The following is a 19,006-nucleotide window of genomic DNA, read 5'->3' on the forward strand; positions in this document are numbered from 1 at the left end:
GTGCCAAAAGTAGTACTAGAGTGAATCTAGCCTGCATAATATTCTCAACCACCAATCCATTATGATCTGCCTCTCTAGTCTTGGGCTTAAGAACATCAAATACAACTCTCTCTTTAACTGCTCCTTGAAAGATCGCTTCTTTCACCTGCTAAGGCATCACAAACATATTTGTCACTTCTTGTAAGTAATGAGTCCCAAAGCAACCTTTTGATGCTTATATCACCATAATGTAGAAAGGTTTAGGTGCCTCCTCATTTTACAGCTGTTGTATGCATGGAGCCCGTGGAAGCTCTGTGGTAACCCAAAGACATTGTCGACTATTTAGAAGTAACCCTTCAGAACGATGAAAACTAAGTTGCAGAAGACAGAAGGGAGTGAACCACGAGAGAGAGAGAGAGAGAGAGAGAGAGAGAGAGAGAGAGAGAGAGAGAGAGAGAGAGAGAGTGTCTCTAGGAAGACAGTTTTTCATATTCCTTTTTCTAAGTTTTGAACAATTTGCCATCCTTTAAAAAAATTTTCAATAAAATAAAAAAAGGGGGGGGGGGGGGGGGGGGCACCTATATCTTGGGAGATGGGATCAAAGTCCCTTGACATCAATCAGGGGCCATAGACCTTGAGGCTTGTACTCCCGAGTTTACTTCCACGTTATCATTTGTTTGCACGTCAAAGGTCGAGGAAGGCATCTAGATTCCACAAAAGGCGTGCGCGGCCTGCGGGCGATTTGGTTAGGGCACATCCATACCCAAGATAGAAGGGGCAAGGGGGGCGAACTACTCTAAGTATTCCAGTTTACTTTGGCCGATATCTATTATAGCTGAAGGACAGGTTGGGCCGGGGGAATCTTTACTTCGTTAGCGTAGGAGCCTAAATCTCAATGCTTTTGTTTACCTGCGAACCTGCAATACTGTTTTTTTTAAAATTTTCACGGCGGAGATTTGCAGCCACGTGGGTTAAGTTCGCATTGTATCTTGAACTTTTTGAACAACCCTTGACTATCGCACTCTCATCATGTTCAATGCTTCGATGAGAAGAAAATAGTAATTACAATAGTGCCCTTGCAGTCATGCAGGCTAACGATGCACTCTAGTTGCTTTCTACGAATAAATGTGCGCAAATGTCTATTAGTTCCCGCGCTATTGCGTTGTTGCGAGGAGGCTGCTTGTCAGTGAGCAGCTATGGCAGGAAGTAGCTCTTCGAACACAGAGAAGGCGGGAACCATCCAGCGCATCCGCGTGGAGAACTTTATGTGCCACGGCAGTCTGTCCGTCGACTTCATCGACTATGTCAATTTCATCACCGGACAAAACGGAAGTAGGTGGTTCACTCCCTTCTGTCTTCCGCAACTTAGTTTTCACCGTTCTGAAGGGTTACTTCTAAATAGTCGACAATGGCTTTGGGCTACCACAGAGCTTCCACGGGCGTTACTAATCGGAAATGTTTAGAGCACGGAAATTGGAGCTATTATGAATAGTCCATGGACAACCGTAGCAGTAGAATACACATCATATATCAATTTACCTTGTATAGATTAAAGACGAATTTTTAATTTTTCCTTATGACAGATTGAAAATGAGTGCCCTCTATGTTGTGAAGAGACCCACTATTTTTCAATATGGACAATTTTATTTGCTGTTTCTGAGATATGTCTTGTAACATTTGAATTGTTTTATGTTTAGAGAAAAGATGCTCTTTTAGCTACTTGCCTCGTTTTGAGAGACAACACCCAAGGACATACGACAAGGAAGGAAATGGATTGCCAAAACTGAGCTGCAAAACGAGGAGGCACAAGCCACCTGTATATGTAAAAAGCCATGCATACAACAGCTGTAAAATGAGGAGGCAAGCCACCTGTATATCAGAAAAGCTATGCGGACAACAGTGTCCTTGTGCATCTCTTGCATTGTTATGTGTAAGCCTAGGTAGTTTTCAGGTGTAGCGGTCGATAAATGCAACACAAGAATCAGTTACAACACTAATAGAAACACCTCTGCTTACTTGTTTGCTTAACTACTCGGTCCTTTCTCACTCGGAGAATGTTTCTTAATCTTTATGGAGAAGATGGAGCAAGAGGGATTGGTGAAGGTTATCTAAGGGATACTGAGAGAGAATAAGAGAGGATGGGTACCAACCAACCCTCCCAAGGGCACAAACTGATTGTACAAACTGCACGGTCTTTCTGCTTACTCCCTTGGGATATAGACCAGGTACTCTATAGATGATACCAGATGCAGGTCATGAGTTAAATTTCAACCACCGAGACACAGTTTTCACCACGATTTGCAGCATCACGCTTTGGACCATGTGGAAGGCTCGCTGTGCACACATTCTGGGCTCTCAGTCCTCCCGTTTTGACAGCCATTTGGACAGAGTTGCTACATACTCTTCACAGTCAATGGGATTCCTCAGTCGGCTCCTCCGGGGCAGCTGAGCAGGGTTGATGCGTCTTTCTTCACACATGGGCGAGACCATCAGTTCTTTTCTGTCAACATCGAGGCCTCATCACATGGCATTACACATCCCCACAGTGGTTCCTTTTACACTCATCATATAGGTCACCTTGATGTATATATAGTTCACACCTTGTTCGCCCTCTTGTGTACTTCCTCTGGGTGATAGTCATCGTGCATTGTTCTTGGGATGACATGCAATGATGGCTTGTTTTTTTTTGGTAGTGACAAAGCTGTGGACGTGGTCCTTTTGGTCGTGGACATCTCAATCTGCAAATGGTAATAATTCTCTCCGTTGTTATCCCTTCAGTGGGACATCTCTCGCATTGCAAATCCTTGAGTAAGGCTGCCTAGTAACTCCTACGGTCGATGTTTACATCGATGACCGCATCAGTATCTACATCCACATTATCCGTAAGTTTGGACGAGTTTTCATTGGTTATGCATCCACAATCAATCAGAAGCATTCGGTATCAGAAGTACAGAAAGCATCCATAGGAAGAAGTTCGGTAGTTGTTTCTTCTCACCTTTAACAGGGGAATGTCACGTGCGCATTGCACTTGAGCCATGCGGACAAGCTACTGCTACAGATCAGCATTCGTCATAGTCTAGTATAGCTTAGCATGAGCCTCTAGGACATGCATGATTAGGCAAGTCATAGTTGCATACCCTCACTTGCACGTTGGAAGTAGGCTTGCTTCCATTAGATTCTCCTTTGGTTCTTCCGTCTCTCCACTAGGTAGGGGTGGAGTGCTCTTCATCCTCCCGCCCACGTGTGGTCAGTGGGATGGTTGTTCTCTCTGTCGGATTCACTGCTAGAACCCGTTTCGTAGAAAAAGGATCGGATCCTTTGTAGGAGAAGAATCGTCTGGGCTCTGATACCATTGTAACAAGCTTGGACACCCAAGCGAGAAAATCAATAGCAACACACGAATAGAAACCGCAACAATTGAAATTAAAGGGGGAGGGAGGGGGGGGGGGGGAGAGAGAAATGAAAATGAAATGTAATATCAATGTCTTCAAAAGGCCAAAATGACCTATGAGATCAAAAGGTTACATGTAGTGAATCTCATACCAGGTTTGGGTACAAAAAGTACAAAGAACTGAAAAGAAAATAGTGGGTAGGGGTGGGGTGAAAGCTGAAACAAAGGGAATACAAAGCGTGAGTTGATACAATGGAGCTCTAGGCATCATATACATATACATCAGTATCCAAAGGCTATAGAAGTTCAATCTCCTCCAAGGTAAGCACTCTGTAGGGACGGCCCCTATGTCGCGCCAGTATAGTATGGATCCTTTGTCGCAATGTCCGTCGATGGTGAGAGGGCCCCCTCATCCGTGGGCTACGGGACCGCCCCAACTCTATCACCCGATCAAGCAGTATGCCTCTGGTGCTGCTATGTTGTGGGGGCTGCTTGAACTCCTCTGTCTGACTGAGAGAAATCTGTAATTTGCCGCTGTCACTGGATCTCTCATTGTCTCTCTTCAAGAGGTCCTCTTTGTGTTTGCAAATCTCAAGTAAGTATAATTCGAGGCATCTTTGATCCTGGTATCTCATGACTCTAGAAAGTGGTCCAAAACCCTCTTTGAATAGACAGTGAAAGCAGCCTCGTATCTCATAGTAAATTGGGTAGTGACATGTAATGTAGCTTTGTCTTGGGCTCTATATGGCACACCTGACAAATCTTGGACTCAACAGGTACTCCTCTAAATCTGTTTGTCTCGATCTCTAGCTGATGTGAGGATGTGCATATTTGACCAATAGCACATCGTATTCCGTGAGGTAGATGAGTATCCATGTATCTAGATCTGAGCACAAAACCATCCTCCGTGAGCTGGAGAAGATGCTCTATAGAAAGCCATCTTTGTACCCAACTCATGTGTAGGCTGTATCCATGTCCTCTTCGTATCCAACTGAATCAAGTCCTATGTGATGAGCTTGGTAATCTCTGCCCTAGTGAGGGAGATGGGAGGGACCAGGGTGCATCCAGAGAGTACTGAAATGGGGGTAATTGATCCATACTAAAGCCATGTAACTAAAACCAAGATGCCATCTCTGCATACCAACATGATCTATCTCCCTGCAATGCCAACTGTCGCAAAGACTCTAGTGCTAATCGAGCATATCTGTCTATAGGGAGAGCCCAGGTGCTATGCATAAATGAAACTGATCGAGTGAGTGCCTCCTCTACCAATGTATGTGTGTGTGTGTGTGTGTGAGAGAGAGAGAGAGAGAGAGAGAGAGAGAGAGAGAGAGAGAGAGAGAGAGAGAGAGAGAGAGAGAGAGAGAGAGAGAGAGAGAGAGAGAGAGAGAGAGAGAGAGAATGAAATGTTATATTAACGTCTTCAAAAGGCCAAAGTGACCTATGAGACCAAAAAGTTACAATGTGGTGGATCTGATACAAAGTCAGAGTCAGAGTAACAAGATTACAAAAATGAAATGACAAATGTCACAATAAAATACTATGGAATCCTAAACTACTAGGTGTGAACTAAGCAGCTAGCTGGGATAGCTAGATCACAAGAGATCCAGCATCGGTCGTTGGCGGATCTCATCAATCTCCTCCATGGTCAGTAGTCTGACCGGGCGTCGTGCATGTCGAGCCAAAGTAATCCGAATCCTTTGATGTAGCCTCCGCCGATGCTGTGTAGTCCTCCGCAGTCGTGGGCGTCTGGATCTCCCTCAGTCGCTCGGTCGATCAGTGTGCCTCTGGTGTGAGACGACGAGCTGTGCTGTGGTAGTAACTCCTCCGAGCGTCTAGTGGCAGCTCTAAAGAAATCTGTGATCTGTTTCTGAGACTGGCTAACCTGTCCTCTCATCAGGCTCTCTCTGTGTCTGCGTAGCTCGAGCAAAAACAAATCCAAGCATCTCTGATCCTCATACTGCATGACTCTGGAGAATGGTCCAAAGCCCTCTCTGAACAAGCAATGGAAGTGGCCTCGTATCTCGTAGTAGACGGGGCAGTGGCATGTGTAGTGCAACTCTGTCTCAGGCTCGATGTCACACAGGGGGCATGCCCTGGCCTTTGCTGGTATTCCGTTGTATCTCCCAGTCTCGATCCGCAGCTAGTGTGAAGATGTTCGTATCTGGCCGATAGCACATCGTATCCCATGAGACAAGTGGGTGTCCATGTATTTGGGCCTCGTCACAAAACCATCAATTGTAAGCTGGAGGAGATGCTCTCTGTAGAAAGCCATCTTCGTGCCCAGATCCTGTGCTGGTTGTATCCATGTCCTCTTGGTGTCTAGCTGAGTCACGTCCTGGCGAATGAGCCTGGTGATCTCGGACTGTGTAAGAGTCAGAGAGGGTGTATCCAGTGAGTACTGGAAGGGAGGCAATCTGTCTATGCTTAACCCATGCGCCTGAAACCATGATGTCATCTCCCCATACCAGCATGCTGTATCTCCCTGCATGGCTAACTGTCGAGAGGATTCAAGTGCAAGGCGGGCATATCTGTCTCTGGGAAGTTCCCACATGCGGTGTATGAAGGAGACAGATCTGGTGAGCGCCTCAACCACTAGTGGGGGGACAGCTAGCTCTGCTCGAACAATAGCACGTGGTACTGAGGCCTTGGCTCTAATGAGTCGCGAGATCATAGAGACCAGAGGCTTCTCCCATGTCCCCCCATCCATCACTACGGCCTGTCCTCCCGTGATGATCCAATGAAGGTCCCCAAATCTCAGCTCCATAAAGCAATGTAGAAGCCACCAAAGTGTCAAAGAGCCAAAGCTTCCTCTGAGGCTCCTGAAACTGAACCTGTGAACACATCCTTTCCAATCTACCCAATGCTGCATGGGCTCTGGTCAGTCTAGTCTCTGCTGCCCTCCTCAATGAAAATGCTGGCCCACTAAAAACCACTCCGAGGTAAGTATACGCATCTGTATACTCCACATTCTCCTGGCCGTATGTGAATGCTGGCGCTGACCTCCTGATCCACTGTGGGGTGGTATTAAATACCATGACCTTGGTTTTACCAAGGTTGACGAACAAACCACTTTCCTGAGCAAACCTATTCAAAGCATCCAAGTGACGTTGCATCCCCTCCGGAGAGTCGAAGATCAACACAATATCATCAGCATATAACAATAATGGAATCCATGTCCCTGCCAGCTGTGCACCTCTATCACCATCTCTCTCAATGTAATCAGAAACCTCATCCACATACATACCAAATAGAGTAGGAGAGAGTGGGCAGCCCTGCTTCACCCCAATAGTGGAGTGAATCGGTGTGGATAGACCCTCTGAGGTGCGTACCTGCCCCACTACTGACCTGTATAATGCCATGACCCCCCAAATGAGCTCTGTGGGTACTCCCATCTGCTGTAATCTGCGCATCAATCTAGCTCTAGGCACTGTGTCAAATGCTTTGCGGAAATCCACAAAGCTACAATAGATCCGTCTCCCGCGCGATCTACCCTCCTCAATGATGGCTCTGAGTGTCAAGATATGATCAAGAGTAGAAAAACCCCTCTTGAACCCTGCCTGCCCGGCTGCGTGTATCCCCTCCCTCTTTGCCCATCTACTCAGCTGCTGCTCAAGAATAGATGCGTACAACCGTGCCAATGTGTGTCCAATCATGATAGTGCGATAATTCCCAGGCTCCATAGGGTCTCCCGACTTGAAGATAGGTACAATAGTAGATAGGCTCCAAGTAACAGGCAAGCCCTCACACATGGCACGGTTAAACATCACTGCTAGAAGCTCTGCTAGTAGATCTCTGGCATGCGTGAAATGCTCAGCCACTAAACCATCATGATCGTATGCTCTCCGAGTCCTCATCCCGTCAATGGCCTTCCTCACCATCTCCGCGGTGAAAAAAGCACCTGTGTGTGGGCATGGATCGGGAGGGTCGGGAAGGGGGGGCTGCTCAGGAACTGTGTACAAAGATGATGCGTACTGGCCCCAGTCCTCTGTAGAAGTGATGGCGGGGGGGGGGGGGGGGGGGGGGGAGAGCGCTCCTGAAAGAGCCGCCATGCCTCACGTGAGTCCTGACTCAAGAATAGCTGATATAGATCCTGCTCCAGCCGGGCCAAAAATGCCCTCTTCTTCCGCCGCACTAGGCGTCGGAAGTCAATCTGTGACTGTCTGTGAGTGATGTCCCCCAAAAGCACCTCCCTCTGAAGTCTAGCTCTAGTGTCCCGGCATTCCTCATCATACCAACTGTTCTGGGGCATGCTCCCCGAACGGCGTCTCTGCTCAGGTTGGGTATGTGGGTATGCCTCTGCTGCTGCATCATGTAGTGTCTATGTCAATATAGTAGTAAGCTCCTCCAGAGGTCGCCCTAGCTTCTCTGTGCATAGGCGTCTGTAGATCCCATCTATGTATATAGAGTCTGTCTCTCGTGTGAAGGTGTAGCGAGTAGGGGCTGCTGTCCGTAGCCTATGTGCTACACTAAACTGAAAAGAGATTGTCATTGACACAAGAGCATGATCCACTGCCACACCAACAGGTCTGGGTCCAACCGTGAGATCCTGGATACTAGAGATGAGGGTCGGCTGTGCCATGACATAATCCACTGTGCTAGCTCCATGTCTGTATGGAAAGCATGTAAAACCCCTTGAAGCGCGAAATCTCTGTAGGCCATTCAAGATGGCCAATCCATGTGCAGTCCCCATGTCTATCAAGTGTCGTCCATACTCAGTGTGTTCTCCATCTTGTGATAGTCTGGATAGGCTTGTCTCTGCAGCATCCAGCTCTCTCAGCATCTCCTCTGAAGTATCATAAAATACTGTCTGATGATGGGCAGTCCTAGCATTGAAATCCCCTAGAATGATGATGTCACCATCTCTAGAGAACTCCCATATGTCATCATCCAAAATAGAGAAAGGGGACTATTCTCTGGGTGGTGCTTACACTGACGTGCTCGGGGGAAAGTAGCAAATAGCAATGTAAAGATATCTATCTGTCTCTGCTCTCAGTCTCACCCACATGTACCTAGCTTGTTCATCTCTGCGGGCTATATCTATCAATGGCTGTAACTACTCCCTGAATAACACTGCCACTCCTCCTGATCCCCGCCCTCTGTGCTCTGATTGTGTCTCCTGTCTATAGGCAGTCTCCCATCTATATCCACTAATGTGAGGCATAGACTGCCCAGGGGCCTGATGTGTCTCAGAGTAGAAGACGATGTCTCTTCCCCTGAAGCTATCCTCAAAGGCGCCCACATCAAGTCGCATAGATCCATTACAATTCCACGTGGCAACTTTGAGGGTGGTCCCATGGGTCTCGCACCGTCATGTGGAGCGCCGCTCTACAATCACAACCCGGCCATCTCTGTAGAAGGCCGTCTTTCCCTTCTCCCTTGCCGCTTGAATCTCTGGCATTACCTCTCTCATATGCGCAAGCTGTGTGAGAGTGAGGTCATCTCCAAGGAATATGCCCGTTCTCTTTAGTGTAGGACGCTTCTTCAAGAAGTCCTTCTTTGCGTCCATGGATGGGAAACGGATGATTAAAGCTCTCCCTTTTGAAGTCTCCCCATTGCCTTGTGTCTTCTTCCCCACCCTCCATGCCTTTGTATGAGTAGCCTCGCTACCCATCATGCGGAGAAGTTCTTCAACTTCCCCTTCCACATCATCTCGGTCTTTTAGACCGGTTACTCTTATATGCAAAGCTCTAGTTTTCCTTCGCTGTTCTTCTTCTAGAGTCATGTTGATGATTGTAGGAGTGGGGACAGATGTGGTTTCTTTCCCTTTGCCTTTCTTAGCGACTTCTATCCACTTCTTGGCCTCATCCGCCTTCTTTTGCGTCTTCGTGATCACATCCATCCACGAAGAAGTCTTTACTATCTTTTGTTTCTCCTCCTCTTTGATCATCCGTACCTGCTCTTTGATGACCTTGATTTCCTCTACTACCGAAGGCTGGAATTCCCCCTCCTCTAGTCCACTGCTCGCTCTATCAGCAAGTTCTCGCTTGAGAGAGAGAGAGAGAGAGAGAGAGAGAGAGAGAGAGAGAGAGAGAGAGAGAGAGAGAGAGAGAGAGAGAGAGAGAGAGAGAAACGAAATGAAATAATATATTAATGTCTTCAAAAACCTATGAGACCAATCCGTTACAAACTTGTGAATCTGGTATCGTGTTTGAGTACAAAAAAGAAGTATTAAAATGAATCGAGAAGTGCTACCAGCTCGAACTGTGTGGGGTATGTGTGATCACTGATACAATGGGTGCCCAATACAAGAGAAAGATACAATGGGTAATGGATCCATCCTCATGTGTTGTAAGGTGCAGCAGAATGAATGTTGTATTTTCTCAAGATTAGTGATCTTTATTGCTCAAGGTTCCTTTTAGTTCTTTAGGGAAAGAGAGAGCTTTCCGTCTTATAGAGTGCTGTGGTCACGAACAAAGTGAGTGGATGTTGTGCGTGCAAGTGAATGAGATTGAGAGAAGGAGAGAGAAGAGATACGACACCGAGAGGTTTGTAAAACCCTCCTCCGAAGGCCCCACTCTCGTCGGCGAGACTTGATTGCACAAATGCGTACAATGCAGATGCAATGGACTGATGCTATTGGACTATGCCGATGACGACGATGACAACTGGATGGCTGAATCTGTGATCTTCTTAGGCTGAAATTCTTGGACTGTTTTAGGGCTGAAAATGACTGTTTTAGGCTGTGTTTTTATGGCTGAAAATGGGGAACCATCTGCAACCTCCTTGGGGGGTGATCGGCTACTGTGCATAGGCTGAAAACTGCGTTTTCTTACCGCTGAAATTGCAGGTCAAAAACGCTGGGCTGCTGATCCAAAACGCTGGGCAGATCTGTACTCGAAAAACAAAAACGCTGGTATGTTGGACTTACTGTTCTGCTAGCGTTAGCATAATGCTGAAAACGCTGGGAAATTCAGCCGTGCTGGCCTTAGCAAAAACGCTAAGGGGCTGGGCTGATGCTGAGGTTCAAACACCAGGGATTGGTATGGTTCTGTCGCGGGACAACACCGGGGATGGGCTGATCTGCAAGGGGCTAACGCCAGAAGAGGGTACTCCAATGGCGATGGCTGGATATGGTAAAAACGCCAAGGATGGAAGCGGGATCTGCTGGCGATGGTGCTGAGGGGGGGTACTGCTGAGAAGTTGCCTGTTGAGCGGGAAGCTCCTGCTGCCTCTTCTCCCAGAAAGTGCTAACTTTGGTTTGCTTATATATTAACTTAGCAAAATTGCCTTACCTACTTTTGTTGGAAAGTCACTTAAAAATAATAAGTGAAAATCCCAATAAATAGGAAAATAGGCTAAATGCACTGGAAAATTCCCCTAACTGATGCTAATGGATTCTGATGGGAATTCCGATGATCATGCTGTGTGCAACCGGAGGATATGCATCTATGCTAAGTGACTGGGCATGCACGGTCTACGAATAGACTCACAAAAGTGCCAGATCACTGCTAATCTAACTTGATCGGACTAACTGAACCCTACTGTGGTTTACGTTGTCCACGGACACATAGGGTTGGGATGTGTCACGTGACATCCCCTCCTTTTCAAACTGAGGTACTGGTACCGAACTGTATGGCGTCGAGGGAGATCGCAAACAGCATCCGGAATCCTGGAAGGGACTCTTCACCGGCCCACTCTGATGTGTGGGTTGTTGTTAATTGGACTATTTTCTTATTTTTAATGATTAATTTCTTTTTTAGAATATTTTATTATGTGCACTAAGAACTGTTAAAAGATTGTAGCTACAGGAACTGCCATCAGGAACGGACAACTCTGATGTGTCATTTGATGGGTGACGGTAAACATCGCGAAGGAGTTTCCGTACGTTCGGTGGAAAGGGCCGGGTTACGAGTGCCCCTGATGCGTCACATGATGGGTGACGGGTGCATCACTAAGGGGGCATCCCGTAGGCTAAGGAGGAAATCCGAACCGAGTAAGAAAATACGCGTAAGAACGCAAGTACAAGAATAAAGATGGGTTCAATGAAGCTTTTTACGAAAAGCAGGAACAATCGCGGGAAGGCAGACACTTTCCCGCGAGGAATCTATGTTTGCATTGCATTTGTGGCACGTGCATGTGGTTGCATCCAGGGACGCCTAGGAAGTGTAGTGAAATGCATTGGTTTTAACTTATAAGGTTTTATTGAGTTTTTGGGCAGGTACAGACCAATTTTAAAATATGCCAGCCGCCCACTTAATAAGTGGGCAGCCACTTAGAAGATAAAGCAACAAAACCAGCCAGCGAATTCTCTCTCTCCCTATTTCGGGTAGAACAGCGCCAAAAAAAAAAAAAAAAAAAAAAAAAAACCGGCCGCGATCTCTACGCGAGCAGCTTTTCGTGCCGTGGCCAGGGAGCTATAAAAGCACCACATGCCCTCACTCAAAGGGGGTACCAACGTCAGCAAGAGAAGACTCTGCCGCAAGAGATCGCGAGACTACGAAGCACGGAAGTCGCTTTTTTTTCCCGCGCAAGAGCGACAGGTATCTATTGTGGATTCGCCATACGAATTGTTGTCGCGTGTTTGTGTGGTTTGTTTTGCAAGAATCTCCCGTCTTACGGGAAGGGCCTTAACGGGAAGTACGACTTCACGCCTAAGTCCCTTATGGGAAAGTGCGGCTTCACGCCTAAGTCCCTTACGGGAAAGTACGGCTTTGCGCCTAAGCCCCTTACGGGAATGAATGGCCTTGTGCCCAAGCCCTTTACGGGAAAGCATGACCTTCAGGTCTAAGATTAGGGTTTCCTCGGGTTCTCGTTCTTGTATAAGAATTCTCCCTGAATAAAAGAATACTCTTAACGGGGGGGGACCAGCCCATCTTCTGGTCCCCAATATTGTGTCGATCTTCTCCCTTCTCTCATGTTTTCAAAAAATTATAATTTTCAGATTTTCTAAGTGCTCGTGTACGCTCCCGTTTTGTGACAGTGGTATCAGAGCTCGGACTCCTCTCTTTCTCTGCAAAGAAGGACGATTCCGGGAAGAACGGGAAGAACCATGTCGAGCCAAGGGAGAAGCGTTGAAGAGGAGTTTCAACAAGTGCAAGCTCAGCTTGCGGAGTTGCAACAAATTTTACTGTTGCTAGACGTCCAAAAGCTTTTGGGCGGAATGAAGAAAACGAATGGAACTGATGCAGTCAAGCATCCAGACAACACTGTTGGCTTGAGACCACAGGAGGCAAGAGAAGAAGAACGTGCCAAGGTGCACAAAGGATCTTCGGATCGTAATGAACGGCCTACTCCAAGGAAAGGCCAGGAAAAAGCGCTCTCTTTGCTAGATGAGAGCAAGGAGATCTCTATGTCATCTCCATCTTACTCTCCTGATTATACTTCTACTTCTCGATCATCTCGTCAGAAGGAGGAGGCTGCTACTACTACTACTCTTCATCAACCTAAAGATAAGCCTCGATTCAAGAAGCATGGTCGCAAGTCTCAACATCGCATGAGAGTCTTCAAATCGGGCGACAAAGACATCAAGTTCGAAACCTACAATAGACGGAGAGACATCTCCAAAGCACTGTCCTTCATCAGACAGTTTAAAGTCGCCTTTACCAATGGGCACTTCACAGAAAGATCCAAATTACGCCATGTGGGGGTGCACCTCAAGGAAACGGCAAGTAATTGGTGGCTAGCCAAGATTCTGGAAGGTTTTGGGGCCAGAACTTGGGAGAGCTTCAAATCTGAATTTTATGAACAATTTCTTCCACCTGACTTCGAGCAGGACATACGGAAGGAATGGGACTTGCTTGCCCAGAAGGAACATGAAAAAGTAACGACCTATGTGGACAAGTATTGGTCGGTTCTTCTGAAGGTCACTCCCTTCATGAAGATTGCTGACGAGGAAAAGAAAAGAAAGTTCGAAGCGGGTCTCCAACCGCAGCTTCGAAAGAGTATGAAGGTGTATCCGCATGATACTCTTCAAAGGATGATGGAGTCAGCAATCATTGCTGAGGATTTGCACTCAACTGGGACGCCCAAAAAGATGGAGCATAGCACTTACCGTGCAAGACAAAGAGGGGTCTACGATGACCAAGGGGGCCAAGGAAGAAAACGTCCTCCATCTAGAGACGATGATCATTCTAAGAAGCTAGAGGGCACTGGCAAGCGAACTAAGTATCTTTCTCCTACTCAACTTCAAACTTTCAGAGAGGAAGGAAGATGCTTCTATTGTGGCGAGAAAGGACATATGAAACCGGACTGCCCGCTAAAGCAACAACGGCAAGAACAAGCCTCTACGAGGCAAGAGAAAGCAAGGAAGGAACCCGCACCACCAAGCTCGAACTCAATTCCAGATGTTCAAGGAAACACTCCTGATGAACTCCCTCCGGTACGCCCGGAAGATCACCGCATAGATCTCATACCGGGTAGCTCGCCTCCCAATCAACCCCCTTATCGGGTAAGTCTTGCTCAGCAAGAGGAAATTTTGAAGCAAGTCAACGAGCTTTTAGAGAAAGGGTTAGTACGGCCAAGTGCTACACCCTACTGCTCTCCAGTTCTACTGGTGTAGAAGAAAGATGGCATGTTTCGAATGTGCATAGACTATCGGTCTTTAAACAAGATCACAATCAAGAATCGCTTTCCGATTCCTCGGATTGATGATATACTTGATAAGTTGCAGGGTGCAAGTGTCTTTAGTTGCATAGACTTAAAGAGTGGGTATCATCAGATACGGATCGCCCCTGAGGATGTCCATAAGACTGCTTTCCGCACAACCTTTGGACTATATGAATTCTTGGTAATGCCTTTCGGCTTGACCAACGCTCCTGCGACGTTCAATCGCATGATGGACCGCATTTTTAGCCCGTATCAAGCTTTTACAGGAGTATTCTTTGACGACATACTCATCTTCTCTAAGTCAGAAAGGAACATCGGAAGCACTTAGACTTAGTGTTTCAAGAATTGCGAAAGCATGAGTTGCATGAGAATGCAAAGAAGAGCGAGTTCTTTCTCTCAGAGATACACTATCTCGGCCATATAGTCTCTCACAATCAAGTGAGTATGGATCCTGCCAAGATCAGAGTGGTAGAAGATTGGCCTATTCCCACTACGGTACATGATGTACGTAGCTTTCTGGGATTATGTTCATATTATCGAAGGTTTGTCCGAGGATTTGCTCATGTAGCAGGACCACTTCATGATTTGACAAAGAAGAAGATTCCTTTCAGATGGGGATCGAGACAACAAGGAGCTTTTGATCGGCTCAAGTACTTGCTAAGCCATGGGCCTATTTTGATAGTGCCTGACTTAAGAAAACCATTTGAGGTTCACTCCGATGCTTCAGGCGATTGCATCGGAGCAGTGTTAAACCAAGAAGGCCATGTAGTGGCCTACGAAAGCAGACGGCTTAAGGATGCAGAGCTGCATGCATCAATCTACGAAAAGGAACTCACGGTTGTGATTCACGCCTTATCCAACTGGAAGCACCATCTTCTAGGAGCGGATTTTGTGATCAAGAATGATCACCAGAGTTTGCGGTATTTTCTTACGCAAAGGAAACTATCTGAGAAGCAGATGAGATGGGCAAACTTTTTGTCTATGTTTCACTTCCAGATCCTTCACACGGCTGGGAGTAAGAATGTGGTCGTAGACGCATTGTCTAGGCGGCCAAGGGTGAACGCTATCACTTCGGTGTATCACCAAGAATTAGAAGCACTACCGGATTTGTATCCGAATGATTCAGACTTCTCCACCATTTGGGAAAAGCTACATCGTGGAGAGAATGAGTTTCCCTATTCCATTCGGGACGGTTATCTCTACCACCATCAGGCCATATGTGTGGCGGAACCATTAAGAAAGAAGATCATGGATGAAGCACACGCTTCGCCTTATGCGGGTCATCGGGGTATTCTCCCTACAACCTTAGCAATGGAAAGATATTTCTTTTGGCCTAGCCTTAAAGCAGACATTGATAAGTATGTCAGGGAATGCTTGGTTTGCCAAAAAGTGAAGTATGATCGGCATAAGACGCCTGGGTTGCTACAACCTTTGCCTGTGCCTAATGAACCTTGGGAAAGTATTGCCATGGACTTCATCATGGACCTCCCTAGAACTCAGACGGGAAATGACGCGATCTGGACTATTGTGGACAGTTTAGTAAGCAAGCACACTTTATACCAGTCAAGAAAACGATCAAAGCAGATCATATGGCTAGGGTCTTTCTAGCACAGATCTTTAAGCATCATGGAATGCCTAAGTCTATTGTGAGTGATCGAGATCCTCGCATGATAGGAAATTTTTGGCGTGCCTTGATGGATAATCTTGGTACAAAGCTGAATTTTTCATTTGCCTACCATCCTCAAACGGACGGGCAAAGTGAGATAGCCAATTCCACAGTATTGGATATGTTAAAAGCTTATGTGTCAGACCGGCAATCTGACTGGGAGAAATATTTGCCTCTTGTCAAGTATGCGTATAACAATACCATACACTCATCGACGGGGAAAGCACCTATTGAGATTCTCTATGGTAAGCCTTTGCTTCCACCCATCCTTTTAACTAAGGATAAGATCTTTGCAGCAGATGAGTTTGTCCGGGATTTGGACACCGCCTACGGGCAAGTTAGGAGAGCTATTCTACGCTCTCAGGAAAAGCATAAGAAAGTTGCAGACAAGCACAGAAGGAATCTCGACTTAACAGTCGGACAATTAGTCTTACTCAAGTTTGAGAAGGCAAGACTTAAGAAACAAGCGTCTCATAAGGGGAAGGTGGTAAAACTTTCTACTCGTTACTATGGGCCGTTTAAGATCACTGAGCGAGTGAATGATGTCACCCTCCGAATAGAGCTACCGCTTAATTGGAAGATCCATAATGCTTTCCATGTCAGTTTACTCCGGCCGTATGTGGGACCGCCTCCAAGCCAGCCTAGTGCTGAGGAACCTCCTGAGGTTGAGGAAACTGAAGAAATACTCCAACCGGAGCAGATAGTAAGTCATCAGGAGCGGTCTCTCAAATCTGGGAAGATAACACGGAAGTATTTGGTTAAGTTTAAGAACTATTCGAATCTAGATGCTCAGTGGATGACGCAGGAGGAATTAGCAGCTTATCCCGAGATATTGGGGGTATATGTCCAAGCACTACAGTTGAGGTCAACTGTTTAGAAGCCAGAGGGATGTTGCTAATTGGACTATTTTCTTATTTTTAATGATTAATTTCTTTTTTAGGATATTTTATTATGTGCACTAAGAACTGTTAAAAGATTGTAGCTACAGGAACTGCCATCAGGAACGGACAACTCTGATGTGTCATTTGATGGGTGACGGTAAACATCGCGAAGGAGTTTCCGTACGTTTGGTGGAAAGGGCCGGGTTACGAGTGCCCTTGATGCGTCACATGATGGGTGACGGGTGCATCAGTAAGGGGGCATCCCCTAGGCTAAGGAGGAAATCCGAACGGAGTAAGAAAATACGCGTAAGAACGCAAGCACAAGAATAAAGATGGGCTCAATGAAGCTTTTTACGAAAAGCAGGAACAATCGCGGGAAGGCAGACGCTTTCCCGCGAGGAATCTATGTTTGCATTGCATTCGTGCATGTGGTTGCATCCAGGGACGCCTAGGAAGTGTTGTGAAATGCATTGGTTTTAACTTATAAGGTTTTATTGAGTTTTTGGGCAGGTACAGACCAATTGAACACTTCCAAAGCTCTGATACCAATGTAAGGTGCAGCGGAATGAATGTTGTATTTTCTCAAGATTAGTGATCTTTATTGCTCAAGGTTCCTTTTAGTTCTTTAGGGAAAGAGAGCTTTCCGTCTTATAGAGTGCTGTGGTCACGAACAAAGTGAGTGGATGTTGTGCGTGCAAGTGAATGAGACTGAGAGAAGGAGAGAGAAGAGATACGACACCGAGAGGTTTGTAAAACCCTCCTCCGAAGGCCCCACTCTCGTCGGCGAGAGTGGTCTACTTGATTGCACAAATGCGTACAATGCAGATGCAATGGACTGATGCTATTGGACTATGCCGATGACGACGATGGTGACGACGAAGACGATTGGATGGCTGAATCTGTGATCTTCTTAGGCTGAAATTCTTGGACTGTTTTAGGGCTGAAAATGACTGTTTTAGGCTGTGTTTTTATGGCTGAAAATGGGGAACCATCTGCAACCTCCTTGGGGGGTGATCGGCTATTGTGCATAGGCTGAAAACTGCGTTTTCTTACTGCTGAAATTGCAGGTCAAAAACGCTGGGCTGCTGTATGCTGGACTTACTGTTCTGCTAGCGTTAGCATAATGCTGAAAACGCTGGGAAATTCAGCCGTGCTGGCCTTAGCAAAAACGCTAAGGGGCTGGGCTGGCGCTGAGGTTCAAATGCTAGGGATTGGTATGGTTCTGTCGTGGGAAAACACCGGGGATGGGCTGATCTGCAAGGGGCTAACGCTAGAAGAGGGTACTCCAATGGCGATGGCTGGATCTGGTAAAAACGCCAAGGATGGAAGCGGGATCTGTTGGCGATGGTGCTTAGGGGGCGTACTGCTGAGAAGTTGCCTGTTGAGCGGGAAGCTCCTGCTGCCTCTTCTCCCAGAAAGTGCTAACTTTGGTTTGCTTATATATTAACTTAGCAAAATTGCCCTACCTACTCTGGTTGGAAAGTCACTTAAAAATAATAAGTGAAAATCCCAATAAATAGGAAAATAGGCTAAATGCACTGGAAAATTCCCCTAACTGATGCTAATGGATTCTGATGGGAATTCCAATGATCATGCTGTGTGCAACCGGAGGATATGCATCTATGCTAAGTGACTGGGCATGCACGGTCTACGAATAGACTCACAAATGTGCCAGATCACTGCTAATCTAACTTGATCGGACTGACTGAACCCTGCTGTGGTGTAGCTTGTCCACGGACACATAGGGTTGGGATGTGTTACGTGACATGTGTACTCTGGATGTTGATATAGTATGGCTCGAATCCTCTGTTGTAGTCTTTGTCGATGTTGTGAAGCTCCTCTCCTTAGTCGTGGGCGTCTCGATCTCCCTAGTTCCAATGCTCGGTCAATGAGAGTACCGCGGGTGTGTGTGAGCTGGGCTTTGCAGTGGTGGCTGCTCCTCCATCTGTCAAGTGTTTGCTGTGAAGAAATCTGTAATCTGTCTCTGGGATTGTCTCTCTCCAGATCTCCTCAGTAAACTATCTTTGTGTCTCTGTAACTCAAGTAGATAAAGGCCAAGACATCTCTGGTCTTGATAGCTCATGACTCTCGACTCTCGAGAAGGGTCCGAAGCCTTCTTTGAATAGACAGTGGAAGCAACCCCGTATCTCATAATACACTGTGCACTAACATATATAATGTGTCTCCGTCTCTGGCTTTGTATGGCATAGGCGGCATATCCTGCTAGCTACTGGTATCCCTCTGTATCTACCAGTCTCTATCTCAAGCTGGTGTGAAGATGTCCGCATCTGACCAATGGCACACCTTAACCCATGAGATAGATGTGTATCCATATAACTGGGACAAATTACAAACCCATCCCCTGTGAGTTGAAGAAGATGCTCTCTATAGAAAGCCATCTTCGTGCCCAACTCCTTTGTCGGCTCTATCCATGTCCTCTTGGTGTCCAATTGGGTAAGGTCCTCGTGAATGAGTCTAGTAATCTCCACCCGTGTAAGAGACAACGATGGTGCATCAAGGGAGTACTGGAAGGAAGGCAAG

General features: G+C 46.6%; 1 protein-coding gene across 5 annotated transcripts in view; it reads left to right on the plus strand.

The window, feature by feature from the left end:
- Positions 1-1,024: 1,024 nt before the first annotated feature.
- The window catches only part of LOC147426674 (structural maintenance of chromosomes protein 6B-like), a 209,963-nt gene continuing 191,981 nt past the window's right edge, over positions 1,025-19,006 (plus strand). For 2 of the 5 annotated variants that reach the window (XR_015186303.1, XM_086499210.1), the window contains exon 1: positions 1,025-1,311. Coding sequence is in view for 2 of the 5 variants with exons in the window: in XM_086499210.1 (XP_086355336.1) it covers positions 1,176-1,311 (136 nt within the window). In the remaining 3 variants the exon portion in view is untranslated. Of the gene's footprint in view, positions 1,316-19,006 lie in introns of all 5 variants that reach the window. The other 3 variants (XR_015186301.1, XM_086499209.1, XR_015186304.1) reach the window with 2 other exon arrangements.

Source organism: Adiantum capillus-veneris, chromosome 24, assembly GCF_014529385.1.
Source record: "Adiantum capillus-veneris isolate H3 chromosome 24, ASM1452938v2, whole genome shotgun sequence".
Lineage (NCBI taxonomy): Eukaryota > Viridiplantae > Streptophyta > Polypodiopsida > Polypodiales > Pteridaceae > Adiantum > Adiantum capillus-veneris.